Source organism: Callospermophilus lateralis, chromosome 4, assembly GCF_048772815.1.
Source record: "Callospermophilus lateralis isolate mCalLat2 chromosome 4, mCalLat2.hap1, whole genome shotgun sequence".
NCBI lineage: Eukaryota > Metazoa > Chordata > Mammalia > Rodentia > Sciuridae > Callospermophilus > Callospermophilus lateralis.
The window spans coordinates 44,058,484-44,085,672 of record NC_135308.1 but is presented as its reverse complement, the minus strand read 5'-3'; the positions used below and the strand labels follow the sequence as shown (position 1 = coordinate 44,085,672).

Below are 27,189 nucleotides of genomic sequence, written 5' to 3'. Positions count from 1 at the left end.
TTTCACCTATTGAGCAGTAAGTAAAAAGCTGATAGAAAATTAAGGAACATTTAGAAGTTATCTTTTTCTTTTTAAATCTTGAGTTCAAGATCTTTGGTATTAAGAATAGCTTGCTTATATTTTCCCTGAATTCCTTGATACCTGAAAGCTAATGTGTTTCCTCTCAACAACCCAGTCAACCACAGCCAACTTTTCAAGGATTAGTTTACATTAGGTTTCAGAGGAACCAAGAGGTTATGTGTGGGCATACCCTAAATTCCTTCCTCCTAAGAAAACAGTCAAGTAGAGAGCATAATACTTTTTTTTAAAAAATGAAGCAATGAGTATTTATAAGCCATTAGTTTAAAATAGTGAAATTCATTTTCTGAGAGTGAAAGGGAATAAAGAATTTAGAATGTTGGCCAAAACCCAGAATGGCCAGATAAAGACACTTTTCAGATCCCAGAATCCTAATCCTAACAGCTTGGGTGTGTGGGGGGGCAATCTTTGCTGTTACAATAGGTGCTTCCCTTAGAGTAGAATTAGAAGATGGTACATTTGGCTTTGGGAGCATCAGTTATAAGAGAGGAAGACTTTGGCTAATTTTCAATAATTGCAATTATTTTTTTATTTACCCAATGTCAAGCAACTGCAATAAAACCAGGCATGGAAAATAAAGAACTGAGTGAAAGAAAACTCTGTCTTTCAAGGTGTTCACATGTTAGTGAGACAACAATAAAACAATCTAATGCATACCAAATGAAGACATGTAACAGGGTAGAATTTTTCAAAGAATTCTGAAATACAGCAATCCTGTGATTTTTTTTTAATCAAATCTCTTTGGATCTGTAAATATTGGACCATGGCTCAGAGTGAAACAGATCACATTGATAACTCTCTGAATCCAAGCAATGATGATCACACTGGCAAAGGCAGAAGTGTCTTTCCATTTTAGATCTTATTTTTGTCATCTGCAATTCCCTTCTCGGCCATCAAAGGCAGCCAAGAAAATTAATACCAAAAGACACCAAGTCTGGGTTTGTTATTTAGCATGTTTACAAGAAGCGTGGAATGAAATTATGAAAACCCTAATTTTTTCTCTCACACATGTGTCACAAAGAACTGTTGATTTCTATTTTCTGCCTTGTTGGCACAACACAAAGTTTGGAGAGACTATAACTCTATTATATACTTCTGAAAGATACCTTTCACAAGTGTTTCAAGCTATAATTCATTATCTTGATTTTTAATATTTTCTGGCCAAACAAATTACCTTGAGGCAGAACAAACATTCTAGCAAAAATGGCCTATGAATACAACCAAAATCAGGTTCCAAGTCATCTTTTTCAGTGGTACCTTTTTATACATTTGAATGGGATATATCCCCAAATAGCACCATTAAGTACCTTGCTGAGATATTTGGCAGTCGTGGGGGCGGGGTAACAGGAGTGATGGAGTGAAAGGAAGAGAATGTTAAATAAAAATTTTAGAACTATGTTGACGCTAAATCATTGACATGAAAATTAAAGCATCTCTGTGATATTAATTTACTGGTTAACACATATCTACAGATTATACACCATATAACGGCAATTGTTTTGGTTATAGAGAACATGAAGACAATATTCCTGAACAAGAAAATCTCACAGATGGAGAAGAGGACAGCCAAGCAAGAAAATGAGACACGCAGTGCTTTAGGACCACAGAACAATCATTGATAATGATCTCTGACTGGGAAATAATTCATTACATTAAGAAGGTGATAGTATTGTCAAGTCTAATGAAACAATAAGCATTTCAAGACAGGGGAAAATACCATTTTTGGCTAATGATAATGGTCCATGAACTGACATGTAGCTTCACGAAATTTGCAAGGTATCCTGTGATTTAATTTTAGAATGAGAAATTTCACATTACTCCATATTACTACTTTTCAAATATGTTCAGAGTCACATTTTAATGGCCAAGCTGAAGTACTTATTTTCTCAGTTACATGTTTCTATTCGATAGAGAGCACTTTATAAATCATAAGGGCCTATATATGTTTCTCCCCAAAGTATGAAGCATAACTATGTTCATTTAGGAGGCAGAAAAAACAGTCATTATTTTTTTCCAGATTAGACAAATTTCTCTCTACTTCTCTATTTTCTATATGTCAACTGTAATTTTTTCAACAAGTACATGCCACAGACGAGGCAGAAGTAGAAAGATAAAAAGTTATAAGGGTCTTTGTCGTTGGACGTGGTGGCTGTAGTTGTACCAATCAACCAACAAAACAAAGGAGTAGAAAGAAGGGGAAATGTTGCTATGTATATCCAGGAAGCTCCCAATAGGAAATGAATGGCACATGGGGTAAACTGAGGGGAGTTTAACAAAGAAACTATTTATAAAAGTGTAGGAAAACCACAGGGCAAGAGGAGAGAGTGGTTGTCAGAGCCTGGAAACTTGAGTGCAACAGGAGGTCACACTATCAGTGATGCGAGGCAGTTGAGGGAATGAAACACCCAGATTCAATGGCCCAACGCCCCCCTACCCAGTCTCTTGCTGAGGCTCCTCCTTGGCTGACTGGGGAAGACAGAAAGGATGGAAGCTTATGCATTTAGTCCACACTGGCCAGGGAGAAGCAAGGCAGGGAGTGGATCTGAGGGGCAAAGTTTCTATACCCAGTACAATACATTATACTGCATCCAGATTATTAATGTCCAGGTATGTCGAGCAGGAAAGTTCTATCTGACTTTATAGACAATGCACAGACAGGTAAAATGAGCAGTAATTGGTATGGTTAGGTCCTGCTTTTCCAAGAAAGGTCAGATCACAGTGTGGAGAGAAGATGGGTGTAAAGATAAAGCAGAGAGACCAGTTCTGGGTACTGTTGCAAAAGTTCAAAAATGGGAAGAAGAGCCCTGAACCAAAGCAATGGTAGGAGGAACGGACAAGGATTATGCGCAGGAAGTGAGGGAGATAGGATCCAATAGGGCTGCTGGGTAGATAGGCTCCAATTTCCCCAGGGACTGGGGGTTGAGGAGGATAAGCAAGTCATGGGAAAATTGGACAGAGGGTATATATTTCCCAGGGACTAATCTTTTGCAAAAATTCAAGATTATCTGTTCACAAAAAAGAATATCAGCCTTGTAGAGAAAATAATTTCTGATGAGGGGTTAAATGTGACCAACTCTGCCTATACTGTGACAACCTTTGTCTGAATTAACCCCACTCAGAGGGCTTGTGAAGGGAGCATCTCTGTCTTCCGCATGAACAGCTGGTTAGCTGTCACTCCATGCCCTGAGGAAGCATTAAGGACTTTTAGGGCACACACAGACAGCAGAGAGCTAGCTCTCCGGACACTCAGAGATTATGAACACAGCTAATCATCATAAAAAATAGCTACCATTTTTTTAGAACTACTTCGCACCAAGATTTGTTGTCTTACAAAAATACCATGGCAGATTCTTTATTTATGCTCTATAAATGAGGAAATTAAGCAACTTGCTCAAGGCCACACAGATAGGAAGCAGATGTGTTGGAGAAGATGCCAAAGGCATTGGGCCTACTCTTTAGAGGCACATAGATTCTGGTGTCTGATGGGGGTTAGAGGAAAATATTATATTATATATTGGATATAAATATATGTATGTGTGTATACACATATTCCCTTGTGTAATGAAGTTAATATTTTAACAACAAGTTGTTTAGACTGTATTTCAGATTCTTAAAATGCACATTCGGATACAGATTCCCAGAAATAATACTTTCAAGTGATTCTTTTCCTAGGAAACTTTTGAACAAGATGAGATAAGAAATTCTCAGTTGAGCTAGGCATGGTGGCATACACCGGTAATCCCTTCAGCTCAGGAGGCTGAGGCAGGAGGATCACAAGTTCAAAGCCAACCTCAACAACTTAGTGAGACACTGTCTTAAAATAAAAAATAAAAAGGGCTGGAATATGACTCAGTGGTTAAGTGCCCCTGAATTCAATCTCTGCTACTAAAAAAAAAAAAAAAAAAAAAAAAAAAAAAATTCAGTTGAGAAGAAGAGGAGGAAGATGCTGACCTGAGAGGATATTCTCCAATTAGAATCTGAGTTCCTTTGAGGCAGTTACCATATTTTATTCATAATTTCTCTTAGGTCCAGAGAATCTCATATAATGCCCAGAAAATATAGTTTAATAAGAACTTATGGAACAAATGCATCGAGGGGGCTATTTCAAAAGTGTTTTCCTCTTGGAGTGTTTGTCCTCCTGAGGTAGGAGAACAGCAGAATGGAGCCCACTGGCTGTGTGAGCACAGCAGCATGGGTCATAACAGAAGACAGCTATTTAAAGCCCACACGGGGACAAACACATAACTGAAATGCAAGGAGGATTAATGGAATGTACCCAAAATGATTCTGTTTAGAGCTTTACAAAGCCTGGTAGAGTTGGTTCCAGTTGGCTTGGATGAGTGGTCACAAGGATTAAAAATAGACTTTCTCAATAAGGAACAATAGGCTACATTCATTTAGCAAGATGGGGGGAAAAAAATGACACCCCTTCGGGGTGGGTCTGAAGCTAATCCTATTTAAGAGCTCAATTACCGCTTCCCCCACCCCAAGATTGAGAAGGTCCTCTGCCTTCATGGCCATTCCGCTGTCTAGTGGGAGATTAAAAATAAAGATGCATAGAGCTAGGAATAAAGAGATTCACATTTGTGTACAGAACACTCACCATATTTTAAACAGAGCATGAAAAAGTTTAGAAATGCAAAAATTAGATGGCTTAGACAGTTATTGTCCTTTACAACTTTTGAAATAAATCCTATTCTCTTTTGAATTGTCAAATCTGGTACCATCACTCATAAATTAGTCAAACATAAGCATTTGTCTTGTCAGGCAAATTCACTCACTTTTTTGAAGAAATAATTTCTTTCTTATATTTATGTTATCAAATTAAATTATATTTTCTCTTAAACACAACACATTCTCTAGGACTCTTAAATCAAAATCATAGTCATTCTGCTGTTTTAATGTACAAGGGAAGACAGGATCCGTTCAGATCAGCTCATCTCAGGCTGCTGAGTTCTGGGATGGGTATCTGGGTGTCTGGGGCAGGTTGTACCTGCCCACTGGAGAGTCCTGATTTTCACAGGCATTTATGGAACCCCAGGGAACTGAATCTATTAACTCTTTTATTTGTACCACATCAATATAGAAATCATCTAAAATATTAAAGGAAGGACATTATTTAAGTTCATGTTTCTTTTTGTCATCGAGGAAGAAAATTTCCATGATGATAGTTTTGTATTTATGCTTCCTGTCTAATTAATTCTTTGTTGCAATAAAATTTTTAAAGTATTAGAGAGGTGAGATAAAATGAAATGTTTCTTTCTCAAACTGAAGCCATTTCAATGAAAGAGGAAGGAGGTAGCTTTTTATTTCCCTATCTCTTCCAACGACAGCCTTGTCCACTCCCTCTTTCTCCTCTTCACCAGCCAACAAGTCACATCCAAATTTTCCCCTTGGGGTATGAAAGAATTTGCTGATATTCTGGAATAAGATGACAACTTTGCTCTGTTACATACTTTGTTTAAATTGCAACTAATCAGGGGAATTACAGAGAATGTTATAACCCAAGATAAAACGGGACTTTAGCTACATTTCTTTCTCATTGTGATGCACATGCCCATTTAACTATTTACTACTTTTTCTAAATATATAGCCAACAGAATCTATTTAAAGATTGGGGCTTTGGAACTGTAATTTAAATTCATTTATGGGGAATGATATTGGCCAAATCATATTGTTAAATTATTTCGTGTATGAATATGTAACAACAGATCCCACCATTATGTACAATTATAATGTACCAATAAAAATGCAGGAAAAAGAAAGCATCAATTTATTTAATATTTTTACTTAATCCATAGAATACTAGTATATTGTTAAATACAGCGGTTTTCCTCTTGCCTTGACATATCAGGCCAATTCAAAGTTTCCCTTCTATTCTGAAGCATTTTCAACATTATTGAAGAAATCAGACACAGACTAAATATGAGAGAAAAGTTTAGTTCACAGAAGGAACAAACTATGAAAACTTGTGAACATTATCTAGCAGCAAAAATAAGATCTCTGAAATAGAAGATGAACATCCCCAGTATCAAAATCATATCAGACAAACTCTTATGCTTTAGTACAAAGGCACTTGAAACTGTATCTTCTCTTAGACGACACTATAAACTTTTAACAGGGCTCTTAAGCATCGCGAATGTCTATGAACTGTGTGATATGCTTCAAGTTTGTTGGCACATCTTTACTCTGGTTTTGTTTTTTTGTTTTAGTTACAATGCATAAGACAATATTGGGGAAGATCAAAAGATTTTTAAAAAGCACACAGGATCACCAATCTGAATCTAATTTTCATATTTCCATGTTTCTCATCAATCCTTACCTGTTTTTCCATGATATTCTCGAATAGTTATAGTACACAGCATAAAAACATAATTTTATCTCTAATACAGTTCTTCATATTGCCTCACATCTATATTTTTGAGAGTATAGCATCAGCTTTAAACATCAAGTATGACTTTTTCCATGGTTACTGAATATGTACTTAAGATTCAAAAATAAATCTTGATAATTAGTAACGACCAGTTTCCAAAGACTGTTTCTTCAGAACATTGATTAATATTGAATTGTTTTCCTTAAAAAATGCGGTTGCAGATATTTATGAGGATACAAGAAGTCTTATTATAATGTAATGTTATGTTAAATATTTTTAATGTTATGTAACATGGTTTTTCTTACATTTGGAGCACAATAAACTCATTTTTTTCAGGAATTCAACAATAACATTTTCCAAGATATTGATGAAATTTATACATTTTAGATATTTAATAAAATGTCTTCTTTATAATGGAATTTTATTCTGAAATACGAAAAAAACCAAAGTGTCAACTTACCAGCCTTTTCCTTCTCTGAAACACCTGGCATAGCCTGAAAAAGAAAAGAAAAACACAAAATTATGATGTTATCAGAAAGAAACAATAAATCGCATCATTAGGAATAAAATAAAGTATCACATGTGTAGAAAAATTAAATAGAGCATGACAATATAGAAAAATAAGCTCTGTGGAACTGTTGGGAAGTCATTAGATCCGCCTGTGATATCTGTAAATTAACTTATTATTATTTTCTTGTCTGAAGATAACTCAAACTAACATATACCCATATTATCTTTAAAAGGCATTGGCAGTAAGTGACACAAAAAGCACTCTTTGGAGAAATCGGGTCGAATTTTTATAGTTCAATTCCTTTGTCCAATTTTTGGGAGGCAGAAAAGGCAAATTGATTAAATCTCTTTCCTGTCCCTTATTTCTTGTGTGCACTTGAATGAGTTGTCTTACCTTTCCAGGCTCAGATTCTCCTTTACAAAGCAAGGATAATCACGTCCACTTCTCAGGGTTGCTGAAAGACCAAGATTTGGAACCTCTAGAAAACCCGAAAGGTCCTCAGGAAAACGCTAGCTGCTCTGACTGTTTACTACTACGGGCGTTGATCCAGTGGGTTAATTTGCTGATAGGAAAGATTTAGAAGTTTCATTCCCAGCAGTTATCACGATCATTATTTTAAAAATAGGGTTCAGAATGCGATGTTTCAAAAGACTTAAAAAAAAACCCAAACCATTGTCTAGTTCTATCCTTTGTGGATAACCTAAAACAAATTAAGGAAGCTGAATTTTTGGTTCTTACTTCAATTATTCATTAACTTGAACTGCAAGCCTTTTTATAAATCTATCTGAGCCACTGAGATTTGATGTCCCCTCCCACAACCAGCCACAGCATATGTCTGAAAGTGGTGCCTCTCTCCCCCCTCTTTAGCAGACAGTCTACAGAGTTGAGGCAAGAAAAGCAGTATAATGTGGGTGATTTTGTTATAAATGTGTGCCTGTGTGTGTGTGTGTGTGTGTGTGTGTGTGAGAGAGAGAGAGAGAGAGAGAGAGAGAGAGAGAGAAGAGGTCCAAGTTTGTACCTCTGTTATTAATAAGTGCAAGAACATGACATCAATTTTTATTTCCAGAAACAATGATTATCAAGCTGCCCGTATCTTTGTGAGATATGATTACTGCTGAGATCATCGCCTTTGGAATTCAGTGGATCTGGAGATTGGTACAATCATTCATATAAAGTAAAACTTTCTATAGATAAAAATAGGGGCGGGGTTTGTTTTGGCAAGAATTATCCATATTGAAGGCATGTTTTGACTCAATCTGCTTTATTTATTTGTTCAACACTTGTTCTCTGGATTGAACATCAAATCTGCACCCTTACAAAGGTACAGATATGAAGAATATCAGGATATTAGACAGCAGTAGGAGGATCAGGCCCAGCTCATCAAATAGCCAGCAGAGGCGTCCAGCAGTCTTCTGAGCATCCTTCCCTTGGGAGGTGTGTCATCTGATTGCAAGAACTTCTCTGACTGAATACAAGAGGAAGGTCATTTTCTCCCTTTCCAAGAAATTTATCCTACAGTTTTGGTGATGTTGGTTACTTTTTAATGTGTCTCTCTTGAGAAGAATAAAAACAAAATTAATTTCATACTGTGTACTATATATTAAGTCTAACTCCTCAATTTACCATTGATCAAGGGTTTTAAATGAAGTTTTCTCTTTGAGAAAAGCAAACAAACAAATAATAGAACAACCACTACCACAACAAAAAAACCCTTTCCCTGATTGACAACACAGTGAAGTTTAGTGATTGGCAATTAAAGGAAGATGACTGGAGGAACTTCCTCGGTAGAAAAATAACTAACACTTCTTTGGGGCTTGGTAAGTGTAAGGCACAATTTTTAATGGGTAAATTTTCCCTCAGTTCTTACAACAACCCTTTAAAGTCCCAGAAACTGAAGTAACTTTCATGATGTCACACCATCAGCAATGGACTGGCGCCTTGACCTCTGAGGCTGCTCTAATTAGAGCGTTGGGAAATGAAGGAGGAAAAAATTTGGAGAGGTTCCATGATAAGACTTTGACTTAAGTAACAAACTACCTGTGGATGAATATCTGTTTAGGATATTTGGAAATCTCATTTCTCTCTTCTTACAGCTAAAGCATTTAAGACAATGTTAATGTCTTGCCCCGAATCACAAGAATGACTAGCAACCAAGACGGGTCTTTCCCACATTTTATTTGATTGAAGAAATCTATAACTGGGCATTGATAAATTTAATAAAAATGCTAATCAGCGAATTTAGTTACAAAGTAGAACCATTTTAGCCTTCATATATCCAGTGCCAATATCTCATGTAGCCAATCCCAATTACTTTGGAATCTCACCATTTTCTGTACGATTCTTTTGCTCCCAAATCTCATTTCCTTTAATAACTTCAATGGTGACATTACAATGTAGAGAAAAGATGGATAAAATTTAGTAAACCTAAAATTTGAGAACTTCTCTTTTAAAGTAAGACCACATAGTAATAACATCTGGATACTCTGAACTGACTTAAACTTTGAATTTGAAAGAAAATTGTTTCTCTAGAAAATGATTTATGAGTAAACTGACTAAATTTCTAAAACTTCCCAGAGATGAGAGGCATTAAAGAAATTAGAAAACACTGACATTTAATTTTCAATTAATTAAAACTATTTCCTGATTCTTAATTACATGCCTCACATTATGCTAGGTACAAAAACCATTAGCAAAGTTTTCTTGTTTGTGGAGTTCTCACTTTGAATTGACGACAAGATGTGAAAAGATAAAGAATAATTCCTCGAAGTAGTGCTAAATGGCAATGATTAGCACCATCAATGGTGTAGCATTGTGAGAAATAAGTAGGTACCAGATAATTGGGACTTTTCAGGTGGAAATGGGATGTTTTTCTGGCATTGAACCCCTTGGGATGGAGACATTGGCTGGGAGATGCTTTTTGCCCTTGACTTCTGAGATGAGGCCTGGTTTGATTTGGGGCTTCATCCTGAAATGCCGAAATGTTCTGTTTCTGGGCTTAAAATGAAACTTCCCACGTAAGCTGGCTATGTAAACTAGCACCCAGTAGGTGTTCATCAAAGTTTGTAGAAGTAACATACCAAATGTGTATCTGTAACACAGTTTAAATAACAAGTTTGACTGTTGCTTTTGAGAAAGCTCCCATAAAAAGCATATTTTTGAATTCGTTAGGAGCTTTTCCTAATAGCTGCCATATGTTTCATTTGAACTGCATCCTCAGGAAGTGATTTAACATTTTTGGCAATAAAGCAATTAAATAGGATTTTCCTGCTGGCCATATGGGTTCACTGTAACTTCATATTTTCTTCTCTTATTTCTCAATGGAACAAAGCAAAGTCTACTAATAACTTCCAAATGAGGGGAAAAATCATTCATATTCTTTTGTTGTTCTGAGATATACAAATGATAGGATAACCACCTTTTCTATGGTTGTAACTACCACTGTCCCACCCCCTCAATTTCTAATCTTCTAATAGCCCTCTTGTGTAAAGATTTTCATTTAAGTTGGTCTGTTGAAAGTGCTTTGTGATTGAATTTTTTTTTTCAAAGTCATTAAAAAGAAAATTGTTTAGTAAGAGACAGGGAAACAATTTGCTTTCTCTTAATGAGATCTTTTAAAGCTGTGTGTGGGAGTTTAGACTGTGTGCATGTCTGTTTATGTTTTGGGATGTGAAGCCTGGTTAGGGAAATGCTGATCTGGACATGATTTGCGGAAATGCTATAGACATAGGTTGATTCCTTTGGTCTGCTGCTGGGAGAGCTTTCTGCACTTCCAGAAAGACCTCAGCCAGAAGCCTTTGGGAACTTACAGCATCTACACAAAAGCTTCTAACATAAACAGCAGCATAAATCATACATATTCTTTTGGAATTGCATGGTTAAAATATTCTGAATGATCCAGTTTCTTCTAGATGAATTTAGGTAAAAAGGTATAATTTTATGTCTCTAATATGCTATTTTTATTGATATGCTATTTCCTTCATTTGAATTAAATATATCTTTTTTCAATTCTTAGGAATCAGTACCATGGACTCTCTCAACTAAGAGGCACTTTGAAGGTCAACCTCTTCACAATGGGCACGCATAATAGGGTGAAAGATTCTCTTCCTGGGTTCCACCAAGGGCTAACTTTTTTTTTTTGGTTGTTGTTTACTTAGTACACAACAGAGCCCCAACATTTATTTTGTGCTCTCTCTCTTTATAGGCCCATTTTGCATGACCTCAAATATTAAAGATGTCCACACAGAAGTGTCTGGAATACTATTATATAGGAATTTTTTTTCCATTTGCTTTTTAAACAGTGGTTTAATCCATAGAAGAATTAGAGGTAGAATAATTTATCCCTTTTTCTTTAAAACACTCATTTTGGGGCTGGGGATATGGCTCAGCTGTTAGAGTACTTGTCTCGCATGCACAAGGCCCTGGGTTCAAGCCCCAACACACCAAAAATTTAAAATAAATAAATGAATAAAACTCTCATTTTATTCTCTCAAGAAATATTTAGAGAAATTTCGAAATGTGTATGCATGTCCATAGAAATGACAGGAAAAAATCTCCTAGTGATGGAACAGGCTCTGTCCCAGCTGAGTGCACAAGAGGCCACCGGGGGCGCAATGAGTACTGAGATGAACATTTAGAGATTAACATTTTGGGAGGGAAAGACATAAAAGAAAATAAGGTACATGGAAAAATGGGCTGGATTCCATCTCTTCATCATTTAAAGACTGTATTGAAATCACTCTAGGAAGAAGGAGAAGAATTACTAAGGTTTTGAAGGAAGACGGGATATGGGTACAAACCTTTAACGAGGGCAGCTGCCGTAGTATCGTACACTGGGTCTGGTGAGGTTCAGCCCCTCAATGATTGCAGTTTGCTTTCATTTGAACAAAGAAGTTCATTAACAAGCTGAGTCTCATTGGTAATCTGATATCACCTATTTTAGTTTATGAAATATTTATCTAGCTTTGACAGTCATTCTTCTTTTGTTGAAAATATAGGTTCTTCGTGGTAGAGAGGACTTGAAATTCATTCAGTGATGTAGCCTAAACTTCAGTTCTTTGAATACCACCTTTGTCATTTCTGTATCCATATGTAGATTTTTATATATATTATATATATATACTCATATATAATATATAATCATATATAATATAATATACTAATAAATTATATACCCAGAAAATATACATATATAATGTATATGTGTATATATCATCTATTATATCTATTTTATATCTATATTTATGTTATCATCTCTAAATTGTTTAATATTTTATGAAAATCAAACTTAAAGTTCTGCTTTTATATTTGATTTTTTCTAAGTAATAAAAATAAAAATAAAATGGATGATTCTATACATTTGATATTCTGGTGATACTGTCCAGGATTTACACTAAAATAAATAACTACCAAAATTTAAAATGTTTATCTCTGTATCAGCTAAAGCACCCACAGTAGTCTATGCGATATATTTTGGAAAACAGCACTCTAGTTCTTTCTCTTGTCATTTTTGTCATTATACCTGGACAGGTGAAATGACTTTCCCAATGCTATGGAGGATCAGTTGCCAAATGGGAACCAGACTGGAGTCTAGGTCTCCTCGCATTGTCTGCTATACATAAGACGATGAAGCCTAAAGCTCACCATGGCTTTATCCTTCCCAGTGTTCCCATTGGTATTTACCTTAGGTTTCTTAATGAAAAAAATGGAAGATACATGGAAATTGTCTCCAAAAGACTATCTTCAAGGAATATATCATTCACATGAATACACCTCCTGTAAATTAGCAAATTATTTAAAATTATTCTTATCTTGTTTTGTACAATGATTTTCATAGGGTAGCCACTTAGAAATATTAATTGACTATTCCAGATAGCTTTGTTTTTTTTTCAAGTCTGATCTATGAAAGTTTAAAATTACAGAATACCATAGACATGTACACTCATTTTCAGTAAAGATGATGCCAAAAATACATAACTTATTCAGAGGGTAATTGACTCAAAATTGCTGTTTAGCTTTCTTTTTCTTTTTTTCTTTGGCAGTACTAGGGGTTGAACCAGGGCCCTGTGTGTGCTAGGCAAGTGCTGAACTACATCCTCAGTCCTTTTAGAAATTTAAAAAAAAAAAAAAAAAAAATTGAGACAGATTCTCACCAAAGTTGCTGACTAACCTTGAATTTGCAATTCTCCTGCTTCAGACTCCAGAGGCAGGTGTGCACCACTGTTCCCCAGATGATCCATCATCTTGTATGAAGCAGTAATTCATCTGTGCTTCCATGTTAAGCCTGTTTCCACCCTTCCCAGTACCTCCCATAAAGGCTCTTTCCATCTCGGCCATGCTTTCAACTTTTCTAGCTGGAGTCACAGGTTTGCTTGTGTGAAACACTCCTCTTAGGATCTGGTGGGTATTACGGGGACAGTCATCCCTGGTGAAGGTTTTTTATTCACAGCCCAGTTTTCCTTGAAATGCTTTAATTATTCTCCTCCAGTAGTAAGCTCAGCCCTGAGTAACATGCCGATTTCCTGCCTAATTCTAGTCAGTTGCTACACATGTTGAATACCCACTGGCTGCACATTCTCTGCTAAGTGCTCTGATGGCACTAAAAGAAACTGAAGGCACTTTGTAGAAGGAAGTGAGCTAATTGTAAATTCAAGATCGAAGGCTGGGGCAAAAAAATTAGAGATGACTATGAATAAGTACTAAGTTCTCTGCTGCCACTGATTAGTTTGGTGACTTTGGCAGGATTTTTAGAGAACTCTCCCAGCCCACTTTTCTCATCTGTAAAATAAAGGTGGTTATGGTAAATATCTCCCAGGGCTATTTGGGAAGATTAATTAAAATTGCTGTATGGAAATGGATTATCACAGAACTCCATAAGGGTAAACTATTCCAAGGTTATATTTGTTAATATAAGATTAAAAATGCTACTATGTCTTTATTTGGAAATAATATAAGCACAGGTTATCTGTTTACATTTCCCTCTTCCTTTGGTCAGATTAACTTATTTCCACATGTTCGTTTGTCTTTCCTTATGTTGAACCATTTGCATTTATTTTCTGTGATATTTTGGAAAATTTCTTCTCTTATTTTTTGGTTAGCTATTTCCCTTTAGTCTCACAAAACCCACTTTGGAGGCTCCCATCCTCTGTCCTCACCTTTATTTGGGGTCTATCACTAGCGGTCACTAGGTATGTCTATTCTTTGCCCTCCTAGGGATGAGCAAGTGATAACTACTCAACTTGGATCCTCATAAGAAGACAGGAATCCCAATTCTGTACATATTGAACCAGCAGGGCCTCAGGGTAGGTGTAGAAGTGAACCTTCTACCAGAAGATGCAAAGCATTTGTCCTCCACTCTCATGGGACACTTGGTTGACCTACAAATTGTAGGAGATGCTTGGGACCACTACTCACATTAATAAAAATTGTGAACGGGATCAATCACTTACTGAATTTCCCCAAACTAAAAGGAATTCCATACATGATTCAGAAATTATGTGTGTGTGTATGTAAAATTTAAAAATGTTATGTCATATGTAATATTGGTTAGTAGGTAAATGAAGTACAGAGGTAAAGATTTCTTGGTAGGATTACATATAAAATGTAGTTTATAAGTAAAAGAACTTCCACTATGAATTTTTTTTGTGTATTTTCACTTAAGTTCCTAGAAGATTGAAAGATAAAACACTTCATGCATACCCATTTTGATCAGGTTAATTTTTGCCAATTAAATTTAAATATAAGTTTAAATCCATTTCAGTAATTCAATGCCTGCATGTTCATCTGTCTAACCATAAATCTACTAATATTCTCATAGTTTCAAAACTTATAATGTAATAATTTTGGTAGCACCAGACCTCTGGTAGGAACTCAAAACATATTCCATTAAATCAGAACAAAGAATACAGATTAAGCCTACATTTAAATGACACACATAAATCTCTTTATGACAAACTACAACCTTGTTCACTTAATTGGAATTTATTCTTATCAAATATTGCTTCATGTAAGTGGGTTCTTGGCTGAAACCCAGAGACACTTTTATAACAGAGATATTCACTGTAATGATAACCACTGACAAATCTGATTTGAAAAATTTATCTCACGTGTGCTGTAACCCACAATGCTTTATTTATATCCTGACTTCAGGATCAGTTAAAATACGGATTTTACTTTGTCTGAAAGTAAAGTTTTTCTCCTGTTCTGCTTTTCCAATGAAGCTCATCATGTCAGGCCTCAGTGTGGACAGAATCCATTGAAAGTGATTAGGAACTATAAAAGAAATCTGGGGTAGAAAAGATTAACAGAAACTGAAAAAAAAACCAAAAACATTACAAGAGCTTTTTGAAATGAGGATGTAATAAAAAAATACCAAATATTTGATGTTTCCTAGTTGTAAATAGTATTAACTGAGAACTTTTAAAACATCCTGTTCCTTGAGGATGGAGGCTTACATAGAAGGCTTAGATGCCCTTTCTACCATTTCCAAGGCACGTTCCTTAATCAGTCTATATAACCTAGGAGGTCTCTGGCGTGTGAGGAAAAGCAATGGACTAATTTAGAGGTAAACTTGATGTTAAGGCTTTTCAATCGCCTGTTCTTTATAGCAAAACTATTCTAGGATCTCTCTCCTCACATCGCAAGGCCACAGACTCCAACTTTTTCTTTTCTTACACAGTGACCCTAATCTTCCTTTTCTGTGTAGGTTTCCACTGGGCCTTCTATATTTCCTTCCTACTTGATTCTCTGGGCAGGAAAGCTGACCTGTTTGCCTGGAAAAATTTTTGGCTGATATAGATCTTCTGATCAGTTTAACATTTGTGTCTGAATGTTCATTTTTTTTTTTTTAATGATACAGAAGATTAATAGTTGCATTAAAACAAGCCAGGATGGATTTGCATTTCTAGTTTCTAGAGTCTAGTATTGTATGAGATGCCTGGGCAGAGAGCAAACTTCTTACTTTATTATGTGGTTAATTTTGAAAATAGAACTCAAAGTTAGCCTGTCATTCCCTGACCCCTTTCCAGATGTAATCTAACAAACAACTCCCTTTCAAGGGTATCCTGCAGGTTAACACCTTGCCTTTGGACACAAGTGGCTAGGGACAGCTAGCTCCTGATTTCTGGTGGTGACAGAAGTGTCTGACGATGTTACCCTACTGGTTTCTTGGGGAACCAGCCAGCTGTGTTTCTGTGAATGCCTGCTGTGGCATGCAGGAGTCTGATGGGGGAGGTGGCCATGTGGGATAGGTACTTGTGAAATTCGTGGTACCAACAGAGGTGGAGCAGATTTGCGTAGATTGTGGAGTGGTAAGATTGTTCTTGGTAGAGTGGTTTCATCTTTTCTTGCATGATCTGCATCTACAAGGGTGATGCCATTATTAAATAGTACATGTTTTGTTCAGTAATTAAAATTAATTTTAACCACCCTGTTAATGTTTTCCAGTTTGGATAATTTATATGTGAACACTTAAGATACTATACCCCCTGGCTTCCCTGTCTGCTAGGCTCCCCATAGGAGATAAAAGGGGTAAAGGAAGAGAATGAGATTAGAGTGTTTATTTCCCTGGACATCCCAACTGGCACACTCATCTTTAACTGGTTGTGCCCTTTCACCTTAAGCACCTTTCCTTACTATTCGTAAGGCAGTGGACTCTCTCCTTATAGGTTTCGTTAAAAGCTTCCTTCTTGAAGTGATCATGGTTCAGCTGTTACTAAACTTCTGATCACTGTCACTTTCCTTAATATATGTCCTATCCTCATCTTTGTTAACAATCCCTAAATAACTAATTCCTTTCCAAATCATTTGATTTCAAGTGTTCCTTCTATTTTCTATTGCATTCCTGATTGATAAACCCTGTTCAATTTTTCTTCTGTGAATAAGTAGGGAAATTCCTTCTCCGTACCTGTGCTCCTCCTATGTGCAGTGTTACGTGGGGCATATATTGTAATAAGCAAAAACACTTTAAGAACCTGATGTACCTTCAAATCTGTCTTAGTCCCAGAAATCTGCATTTCACAATGGATCTATGAATTCTTTGCCTTCTGTGGAATGCAACTTATGGAACTGACATATTTTCAGCTTAGATTACTGATGAAAAGATTAGAATCATCAAGTATAAGAAAGATTAAGTAATAATATTAGCAGCAAATCACATTTCTATTTATAAGTATAGGTGGGAGGATTATTAATTAGGAAGTGTGAAACCATTAGTGTCCAGACTAGATACTAATTTTTTGTAGTAAACCCATGAAATGCATTTGCACATTAAACATAAAAGAAAGCTGGCCATGGTGGTGCACATGTGTAATCCCAGTGACTTGAGAAACTGAGGCAGAAAGATTACAAGTTCAAGGCTAGCCTCAGCAACTTAGTGAAAGCCTGTCTTAAAAATAAAAAGGACTGAGAATATAGCTCAGTGGTAAAGCTTCCCTGGACTCAATCCCCAACTGAAAACCAAAAACCAACCCCAAAACAAATAAGCAAACAAAACAAAAGATAAATGGAAAGATTTTACACACAGGGCATGGTTAAACAAAATTTACATGTAACTTAGAAGTTAAATAAAATTTTGACTTCATTGCTAACTAAACTTTTTTCAAAATGTATTTTCAACAAATTTTTATCAAAATCAGAGTAAAAGATAGGAGAGAGAGAGAGAAAATAAAATGAATTAGACCCCTAGGAAAAAAGACACAGACGACCGTGTTCAATCCTTTTTGACTAACGTTATTGATGAACTCATGCCTGGGTCTATCTTGAGCTGAGTTGGTGTGTGGAGAGAGGCTGGGAAGGGAGGGGGAGAGTCTAGATTCAAGGCATTAATTCATTGTGAGCAGCCACATGGGGACAGGGTAGGGTACAGAAGTCCCTTTTCACTTTTCAAGGTTTTAGTTACCCAGTCAACAATGATATGAAAATATTCAATGGAAATTCCAGAAATAAATACTTATTAAGTTTAAATTGTGCAATGTTGTGAGTAGTGTGATAGAGTCTTGCAACCATTCTGCTCCATCCTGTCTCTTTCTTGCCTTGGATGTGAATTATACCTTTGTCCTGTGTATCCATGCTGTATGTGCTACCTACCCATTAGTCACTTGGTAATAGTCTCTGTTATCAAATCAATTGTCACAGTATCATAGCACTTGTGTTCAAAATTATTAATTATAAAATTATTAATTATAAAATTATTAATTATATTAATTATCTTTGATAATACTCCCAAAGCACTAGTAGTAATGGTGGCATTTGAATATGACAAAGAAAAGCCATGAAGCTTTTCCTTTAAATGAAAAGATAAAAGTTTTCAGCCTAAGGAAAAAAAAGTTTTATGTGAGATTGCTAGTATCTGAAGTAAGAATAAATCTTCCATCTCTGAGATTGTTCTGTCCTATTACTAGATGTTGTTAATCTCTTACTTGCTTAATTTATAAATCAAACTTTCTAATTGGTGTGTGTGTGTGTGTGTGTGTGTGTGTGTGTGTGTGTGTGTGTCCATGACTTTGGGTATCCATTAAGGGTCTTGGAATGTATCCAATAATTATTGGAGTTTTGGGTTAGGAGCTGGATACTGTGTAGAAGAGAGGGGAGACTTTTGAATCAGGATCAGTTACAAGGGCAGGAAGAAATTGAGGAGAGTGGAAAAGGGTTGAGAAAGGAAAGTGAGAGGTAAGCCATGGTCAAGAAAGAATTCAGTTATAATAATCAAAGAGGTTACTATCATACAAATAATTGAGCAAAAGGATGATAAGATGCTTCAGTGGCTTAGGGGATAGGCAATGTTTACTAAGAGGTGACACTAGATGCCTACTGTATACCAGGCACTCTCTAAAGTCAGAATTCTAATGAGATATACTCATTTTAACTAGTATCATACTACCCTACAGGTACTCTGTTACACTTTGTAGATGAGGAAACCAAGTCATATAAAGACAAGGTAACTTACTTGACCATGACCTCACCATTAGAAAATGGTCATGCCAAGACTTACACTTGGATTTTAACCTGGATGGAGTCCCTGTTCTGAACCTCTACTTAAGACAGCCTCTCTTGGACTGGCATATTCCTTTTTCTGTCAATACCCTGTACAATGGATAAAAATAAAAATAAAGGAACTTAGATCCCAGGATAGTGGTATTGTTTTCAACTGCTGGAATAGATTAAAGCAAAACTAATTGAAATGTGGGCTTCAAGGAATAATGGAACATTGATTATCCTTGAGGTACCTAATGGGTAGATGCCATATCTTCTAAAGGAGTGGTGAACTTTAATACAAAGTTTGGCCCTGGACACATTTTTCTATTCTACATGTCAGTCCTTGGCTAGCCAAACCTCTTTAGGGTTACCTGAATTAAACACTTACCAGAATAAAAGAAGAAATTTTTCCTTTTATGACTATTATAGAAAATGTTTACAGACATTCATGGGAGAGATAAAAGTGTGGATGCTCTGCAGTTTAGCCTCATGTAATGTCTCTTCTCCACAGAAACACTATTGAATGAGGTTAACTCCTCATCTGGGCACTGACAAGGAAGACTTACAGTGGAGCTAGGTTTTGCAGGTTTAGAATTTTTAATCAGTCTCAGAGATGTTAAAGGGTTTATTTATACCTATGTGCACCCACTTTTTGGTTACTATAACAAAATAGTGGAGGCACGCTACTTTATAAGGAAAAGAGGTTTTGGAATATATTTTTGGAGATACCAGGTACAGAGCCCACATCTGGTGATAGCTTCTCATGGGCAGAATCCTGAAGTGGTACAGGGCACCCCATGACAAGAAACAGGGAGCACATGTGTATGTGTGTATCTTCTGGTCTCTCTCTCTCTCTGCTTATAAAGCCACCAAGATTCAATCCTGAGGCTCCACCTTAACTTAATCCCAATCACTTTCCAAAAGTTCCAACTCTAAACTCCATAATCAAATTAAATTTTCACCCTTTTCACACTTCACAATGGGGATTAAATTTCAACACAGGGAGTCTTTATCATGCCATATTTAGGATATAGAACTGCTTTTGATCATGAGCATATCAGCAGAACAAAACAAACAGACACCAAAAAAGCAAAAGTAATATAGTAAGTACATAAAAGACTACCTTGGCCCTAAGGAGTAACTTTGCACTATAATTAAAAGACAGTTTCCCTTCACCTCATAGGTAAAGAATGTTTGCAAACACCATTCCCCTAGCAACTGTTCCATGATTGTCTTCTTCTCCCCACCCAACTCCTTGTAGTATCTTAATTCCATGACTTTACTTTTAGGCTTGACAGAAGTTTGGTTTGGCTTTTAAATTATCCAAGTGATACTGTGCTAAATGGATTTTAGTTCAGATATCAGTAAGATAGTCTTTTGTTATCTTAAGCTTTTTGCTACTATCCCATTTGTAATAATTGGCTTTCTGACTTCTGTTATCTACAAGATGGTCAAAGATTTGTCTATCTGCTTTTCATTCAAGATTGGATTCTCTTGAGTTGTCTCTAATCTTTGGATTGAGTGGAACTTGCCCAATTATATATTTTCTGCAATTGACATAAGAAAATATTTGCTAGAACACTTAGAAATAAAAATTATAAAATATATTAAAAATAAGTGTAATTATATATTAAATAAATATAAAATATGTAACAAAAATAAACTAAAAGTAACACATAAAATTTTTCTTTTTTAAGGCTTACAATATAGTAAGTTTCCAAATCTACAAAACTGATATAACCTAAATTACTTAAAATAAAAAATTCAGTACAAGCAAAGAATAATACATTTTTTATGTATTTAGATTTAGTCAGAATTTGAAGTCCTCAGAAGATGGAAAGATCTCCCATATTCCTGAATTGGCAGAATTAATAATTCTCAAGATGGCCCTATTACCAAAAGTGGTATATAGATTCAGTGTGATCCCCATTAGTACCCAATGACATTCTCCACAGAACTAAAAAAAAAAAAATCCCCAAATTCATACAGAAGACTATATGGAATATAGTTTTGGAATATCTGGAATAGCCAAAGCAATACTAAGCAATATGCATCAAGCTGGAGGCATCACAATGCTCAGTCTCTATACTACAGAGCTATAGTATCAAAAACAGCATAGTATTGGCATAAAAACAGAAAGGAAAACTCATGGAACGGAATAGCAGACAGACAAATCCACACAGACACAGTCATCTGATCCTTGACAAAGGTGTCAAAAACACAGATTGGAGAAAAGATAGCTTTATTAACAAATGGTTCTGGGAGGATGGATATCCATATGTAAAAGAATGAAATTAGATCCCTGTCTCTTACTCTGCCCCCAAGTCAACTCAAAGTAGATCAATGACCTAGGAATTAGATAGAAACACTACAACTGCTAGAAGAAGATACAGGTTTAACACCCCAACATAGTGATGCAAGCACGGGCTTCCACAAGCTCAAGAAATAAAGCCAAGACTCAAGAATTGGGATGAACAGTCCCACTTTCTCTAGGATGCTATAGAGAAAGAGGGAGGGACTGTTCAAGCTGCAGATGAGGAAACCTAAGTCAGGGGACACTATTTTGTGTGTGTGTGTGTGTGTGTGTGTGTGTGGTGCTGGGGATTGAACCTAGCGCCTTGTGCAGACAGGCAGGCACTCTACTAACCGACCTATATATCCCCAGCCCCCAAATTTATCTATTTTATAAATAAATTATTTCCCTCCAGCTTTCACTGGTATTCCATATGCATTTAATTTTGTAGTAAAGATCTATTTACAAGAGGTAAAGTTTACCTTTGTTATTTATTTACACATCAAATATTTAGTATCCATCGTGTTCCAGACCTTTGGTAGATGCTGAGATATAATTGTAAAGATAGTCAATGCTCCCACGGACCTCACAGTCTAATGGGTAAGGCAGATGCCGATAAAGTTACACCTGTGACAAGTCCTAAGGATGTGGGATACAGGGTGCTATGGAAGAATCTAATGTGGAGATGGGATATTGACGTAGGTTGGTTAGAGAAGGATTCCTGGAAGAGAACCAAAATGAGGACAATAAATTGCTCTAAGGGGAAAAGGAGGGTTAGTCCTACTGAAGTAACAGCATTTCCAAAGGTCTCGTGGTCAAAAGATGGCCCATTAGCCATCTGGCATAATGATCATTTGTTCTCAGTTTCGTGAAAAGGATAAAATCTGACTCTAGGCTGAACAAGGGCTCATGTGGACAAACAGCAAAAAAACATCCATTCATTATGATCTTCTAATAGATTATCATATGTATAGCTTGGTGCCTTCCTATTCAATGATTTCCTGAAAATATCAACTTTTCTTGTCAGCAAACCAGAAAATAGAAAATGATTTTCTTGAAGACAATATCTATTTCAATATTGATTGAAGACAAAATCAATCGAAGATAATGTTGGTTTCAAGGAGACTTGTTATAGTTTAAAGCAAATGAATATTTCAAATTAAAAAAAATTAAGTGGGATGATTTCAAATTAAAAAGTTTCTGCACAGCAAAGGAAACAAGCCTGAAGAGAGATCATACAGAATGGGAGAAAATCTCTGCCAGCTACACCTCTAACAGGGGATTAATATTCAGAATATAAAAAAAGCTCAAAAAAACAACATTAAAAAGTCAAATAACCCAATCAAAAAATGGGCGATTGAACGAAATAGGCATTTCTCCAAAGAGGAAACTCGAATGATCAACAAATACATATTAAAAAATGTTCAATATTCTTAGCAATCAGAAAAATGCAAATCAAAACTACACTGAGATTTCATCTCTTTCCAGTTAAAATGGCAATCATCAAGAATACAAATAACCATAAATGCTAGTGAGGATGTGAGGAAAAAAAATACACTACTCATACATTTTTGGTGGGACTGAAAATTAGTACAACCACTTTGGAAAACAGTATAGAAATTCTTCAAAAGGCTCAGAATGGACCCTTGATATGACCCAGCTATCCCACTTCTTGGTATTCATACAGAATAACTAAAATCTGAATACTACAGTAATACATGCCTACCAATGTTTACATTGGTGCAATTCACAACAGTCAAGTTATATGACCAGCCTACGTATCCCTCAATAGATGAATGAAAAAAGAAAATGTGGCATATATACACAATGGAATTTTACTCAGGCATAAAGAAGAATGAAATCATGTCATTTGCTGGCAAGTAAGATGAAATAGGAGCTGGGCACAGTGGCACACATGCCGGCCATCCCGGTGGCTCAGAAGGCTGAGGCAAGAGGATTCTAAGTGCAAAGTCAGTCTCAGCAACTTAATGAGACACTAAGCAACTTGGTGAGAACCCATACCAAAATAAAAAATAAAAAAGGTCTGGGGATGTAGCTCAGTGGTTAAGTACCTCTGGGTTCAATCCCTAGTACCAAAAACCAAACCAAACCAAAACAAAAAAAATGGAACTGGGAACTAGAGACTGGAGAACATTATGCTAAGTGAAATAAGCTACATTCAGAAAGGCAAAGGTCAAATGTTTTCTCTCCTATGTGGATGCTAGAGAGAAATAAGGAATTGAAAGAAGGTTGTGAAAATAAGGGAACAGTGGAGAGAAATAAGGAATTGAAAGAAGCTTGTGAAAATAAGGGAACAGTGGAATAGAGGAACGGAATCAAAGGGAAGGGCAGAGGGAAGGGAAAGGGGAGGAAGATTGGAGTGAAATTAATCAAACTAAGCTGTGTGCATAAATGAATATATTAAAATGAATTCCACTTTTATGTATAATTATAATGTACCAATTAAAAAATAAATAAGTAGAAGGAAGACCAATAGAGTAGATGAAGGGGATCAAGGGGAGAGAGGAGGAGAGGGAAGTAGGTAGTACTGGGGAATGAAATGGAGTAAATTATGTTTATATGCATTTGTGAATACATCAGAATGAATCCCACATTTATGCATAACTCTAATGAAATAATATTTTTTTATTTTTTTTAGTTGTTGATAGACCTTTATTTTACTTATTTATATGCAGTGCTGAGAATTGAAGCCAGTGTCTCACACATGCCAGGCATGTGTGCTACCGCTGAGCCCCAGCCCCAGCCCCTATAATGCACTAAATAAAAAAAAAAAAAGAAAAAAACATTCAGGTTTACTAACCTATCTGCTAAGCAAGGGAATAGTTAATAAAAGAAACAGATTATAAAGTGATTGAAAAATGAGATACCTAAACAGTTTGGTGGATTTTAGTAACAAGGAGAATGTCACCTTTCTAATGAGACACTTCCTCTTCCCGTCAACATCCCTCTTTTATGGGAAGTCACTATCATAAGAAGTATGAGTCAGGGGCATAATTCATCCAGTTATCAGAAATCTGGGGGGCTTATCTATTTCTACCATTGTTTTATTTAGCAAAAACAAATACAATTTTAGAATTGTTAGCGGCAACTTCTCTTGATAATGATTCACTGCAAATCCACACAGTCTAGACATTAGAAGTGACCCATTTTTAAGCGTCTTTTATAGGAATTCAGTAAATATGCAACATTCTCTGTTAAGTCTATTTTTAATTCCTACAAATATTTTCATTAGTATTTGGGTCAAAACTCCATTAACCAATGATATTTTTTTTTTCACGAATTCTCTATTCTGGGAACATTGAAAACTAGAAAATTAGAGATTCGTTGAGGTAGGCCTGAAAAATATTTCTACTCAAATGCATTATTTCATTGAGGTTTTGAACATGTACTTTTGCTTCAAGAACTATAATAAATTTTCCTTTATAAAAAGAAAAATTCAGAACAGAAAATAAATCAAAAAAACTATTTTTTTTAAAGATAATATCTACTGGCTATTTTAATTGGTACCCATTGTTATTAAATACCTTTGATGATTTTAACTTTGAAACACAACCAAATATCTGTTGCTGAAATAAGTAAATAATACAGTCTTAATCATTTTAGCTTTATGTCTGAAAGCTTTTTGCTCTAAAGTACAAGCACTTTTGAGGGCAAAGCCTAAAGTATTTTTACCTGTTTGTCTATCCAACATTCTTAGTTTGTTGGACACAAACTATTAAGTTGAATTTCAATTATAATGTTGAATTTCATATAGGTCTGCTGATCTAACACATAATTAAACCAATTTAGGATTAAAACTGGGTATCTGGAGAGCTCAGACCTAGTGCTCTAGCCTTAAGAAGGTTAGTTAAACACTTAAGGTCATAGTTTTCTTAGTTATAAAGTTTGAACTTATCTCTAAAGTTCTAAATTTTAAGTAATTCTTCCATCTGCACTGAAATGTCTGTGTTTTTGTCTTGGAAAAGGCTGTCGGTAAAAAGCTTAGCCAAATTGGAACCATATGAGTTCAAGGAAGTAATATGTCTTTACCTTATGGAAATGGCAATACCCCAAGAGCTTACTGGGATATTAAAATATATCCACGATTCCTTGATGCTCCTCCCTTTAAAAGGGGGGGCCTAGTTCCCTCCCTAATAGACTGGCAGAAGTGACCACGTGGGACATCGGATATAGTCATACAAGGCCTAGCAGCTTCTTTCCCCATCTCTCATTTGGGAGACTTGCTCTGGGGAAAGCTAGCTGCCATGTCCTAAGGATACTTGAGCAACCCTCTGTGGTTCATAAGGAAAGGCAGAGAGGCTTTTTGCCAACAGCTGTGTGAATGAGCCATATTGAAAACAGACCCTCCAGTGCTGGTCAAGTCTGCAGATACCACACTGCAACCTCATGAGAGCTACAACCACCTAAGCTCCTCCTGAACTGACTCACAGAAACTGAGTAAGATGTCAATGCCCAGTGTTTTAAGTTGCTAAGCTTTGGGGTAATTTATTATGCAGTAGCAATTAATACATTTACTGACATATTTAAACAAGGAAATTATAACTGTCTTTCATGCACATCTTCAGAGATATGATCCAACCAAAATTCATATTATTCCCTAGGGAATTGGGTTTTTAAAAACATTTTTATTTGTTCTTTTTAATTATACATAACAGAATATATTTTGACATATTATACATGCATGGAGTATAACTTCCCATTCTTGTGGTTGTATGTGATGTGAAGTTACACTGGTTGTGTATTCATACATGTGAACATAGGAAATTTATGTCCCATTCATTCTACTGTCTTTCCTCCCATTCCCTCTCCCTTCCCTTCATTCTCCTGAGAATTGGATGTTTTAAAACTCCTGGGGTTGTGGCTCAGTGGTAGAGCGCTTGCCTAGCACATGTGAGGCACCAGGTTCGATTATCAGCACTACATATAAATAAATAAATTAATAAATAAATAAATAAATAAATAAATAAATAAAACAAAGGTTTGCCAGCAACTAAAAAATACATATTTAAAAAAGAGAGGAAAAAATTTCATAAAAAAAGAAAGAGTTGACAGTTTCAGGTTCTAAGACATAAATTTATCCCTGATATAAAGAAACACAAATTTCTCCTGCTAAAATTAAACAGCACTTTCTTTTGTGGCAGAACAAATGGAAACTTGCAGAAAGCAGGCCAGGATTCTCTGTTACAACTCTCCTTCATCATTCTTTGTAATGAAGCATTATGCTTAGGTTGATAGTGGTTACTGATTGATTAATTTATATTTACTTAGCTTCCCTGTATCTGTTAAGTCAAAATAGGAACTATATACAACATGATACAAACTGATTTTACCTTTAAGGCTCTCAGGTTTTTCAATGAATATTGATGTGAACATAAACAGGCATATGACAGTCATAACATTTATATATATATACACAGAGATAAGGTAACACAGCATAATGAATGCTTTATTATTATTATTTTCATATATTATTTTATTTAATTATTATAGCAATCCTATAAAGTGTCCAATAGACCTTTCACTAGTTGGTGGTATTATTTCTTTTGAAAATATTTTTTTCTGATAATAAATTAAATATATAAATATGGAAAGATGCCTGTTAGTGTAAATCTGACAAGCATGCTGAATTATGTGCAATGTGTGATAGCTAATGCATCTCAATGTCTTGATGACTTGGAGCTCTTAAATGATCTGTCTATATTTTTAAGTTGATTATTGCAGTATCAAATAGCCTTTGACAACACTTTGGTGATGTGGTGTAAAGATTATTTGCCATAAGATAATTCAAATGATAGATTTGTTTAAACATTAAACACTAAAGAATATCTTGAATTTCTTGAAAGCTACACAGGCCTATAAATGAATCACATAGAACACAGAGACAGTAGCAGAGGTTCTGGGGGAAGGATCTTGACAGAACTGAACTTGTGGCAATTGTTTTAT

At 35.6% G+C, this 27,189-nt stretch overlaps 1 protein-coding gene across 4 annotated transcripts in view; it reads right to left on the bottom strand.

The window, feature by feature from the left end:
• The window catches only part of Dlc1 (DLC1 Rho GTPase activating protein), a 387,704-nt gene that overhangs the window by 185,077 nt on the left and 175,438 nt on the right, over positions 1–27,189 (bottom strand). For all 4 annotated transcript variants that reach the window (XM_076853769.1, XM_076853768.1, XM_076853767.1 and 1 more), the window contains exon 5: positions 6,912–6,945. In XM_076853769.1, coding sequence (XP_076709884.1) covers positions 6,912–6,945 — 34 coding nt within the window. The remainder of the gene's footprint in view (positions 1–6,911; positions 6,946–27,189) is intronic.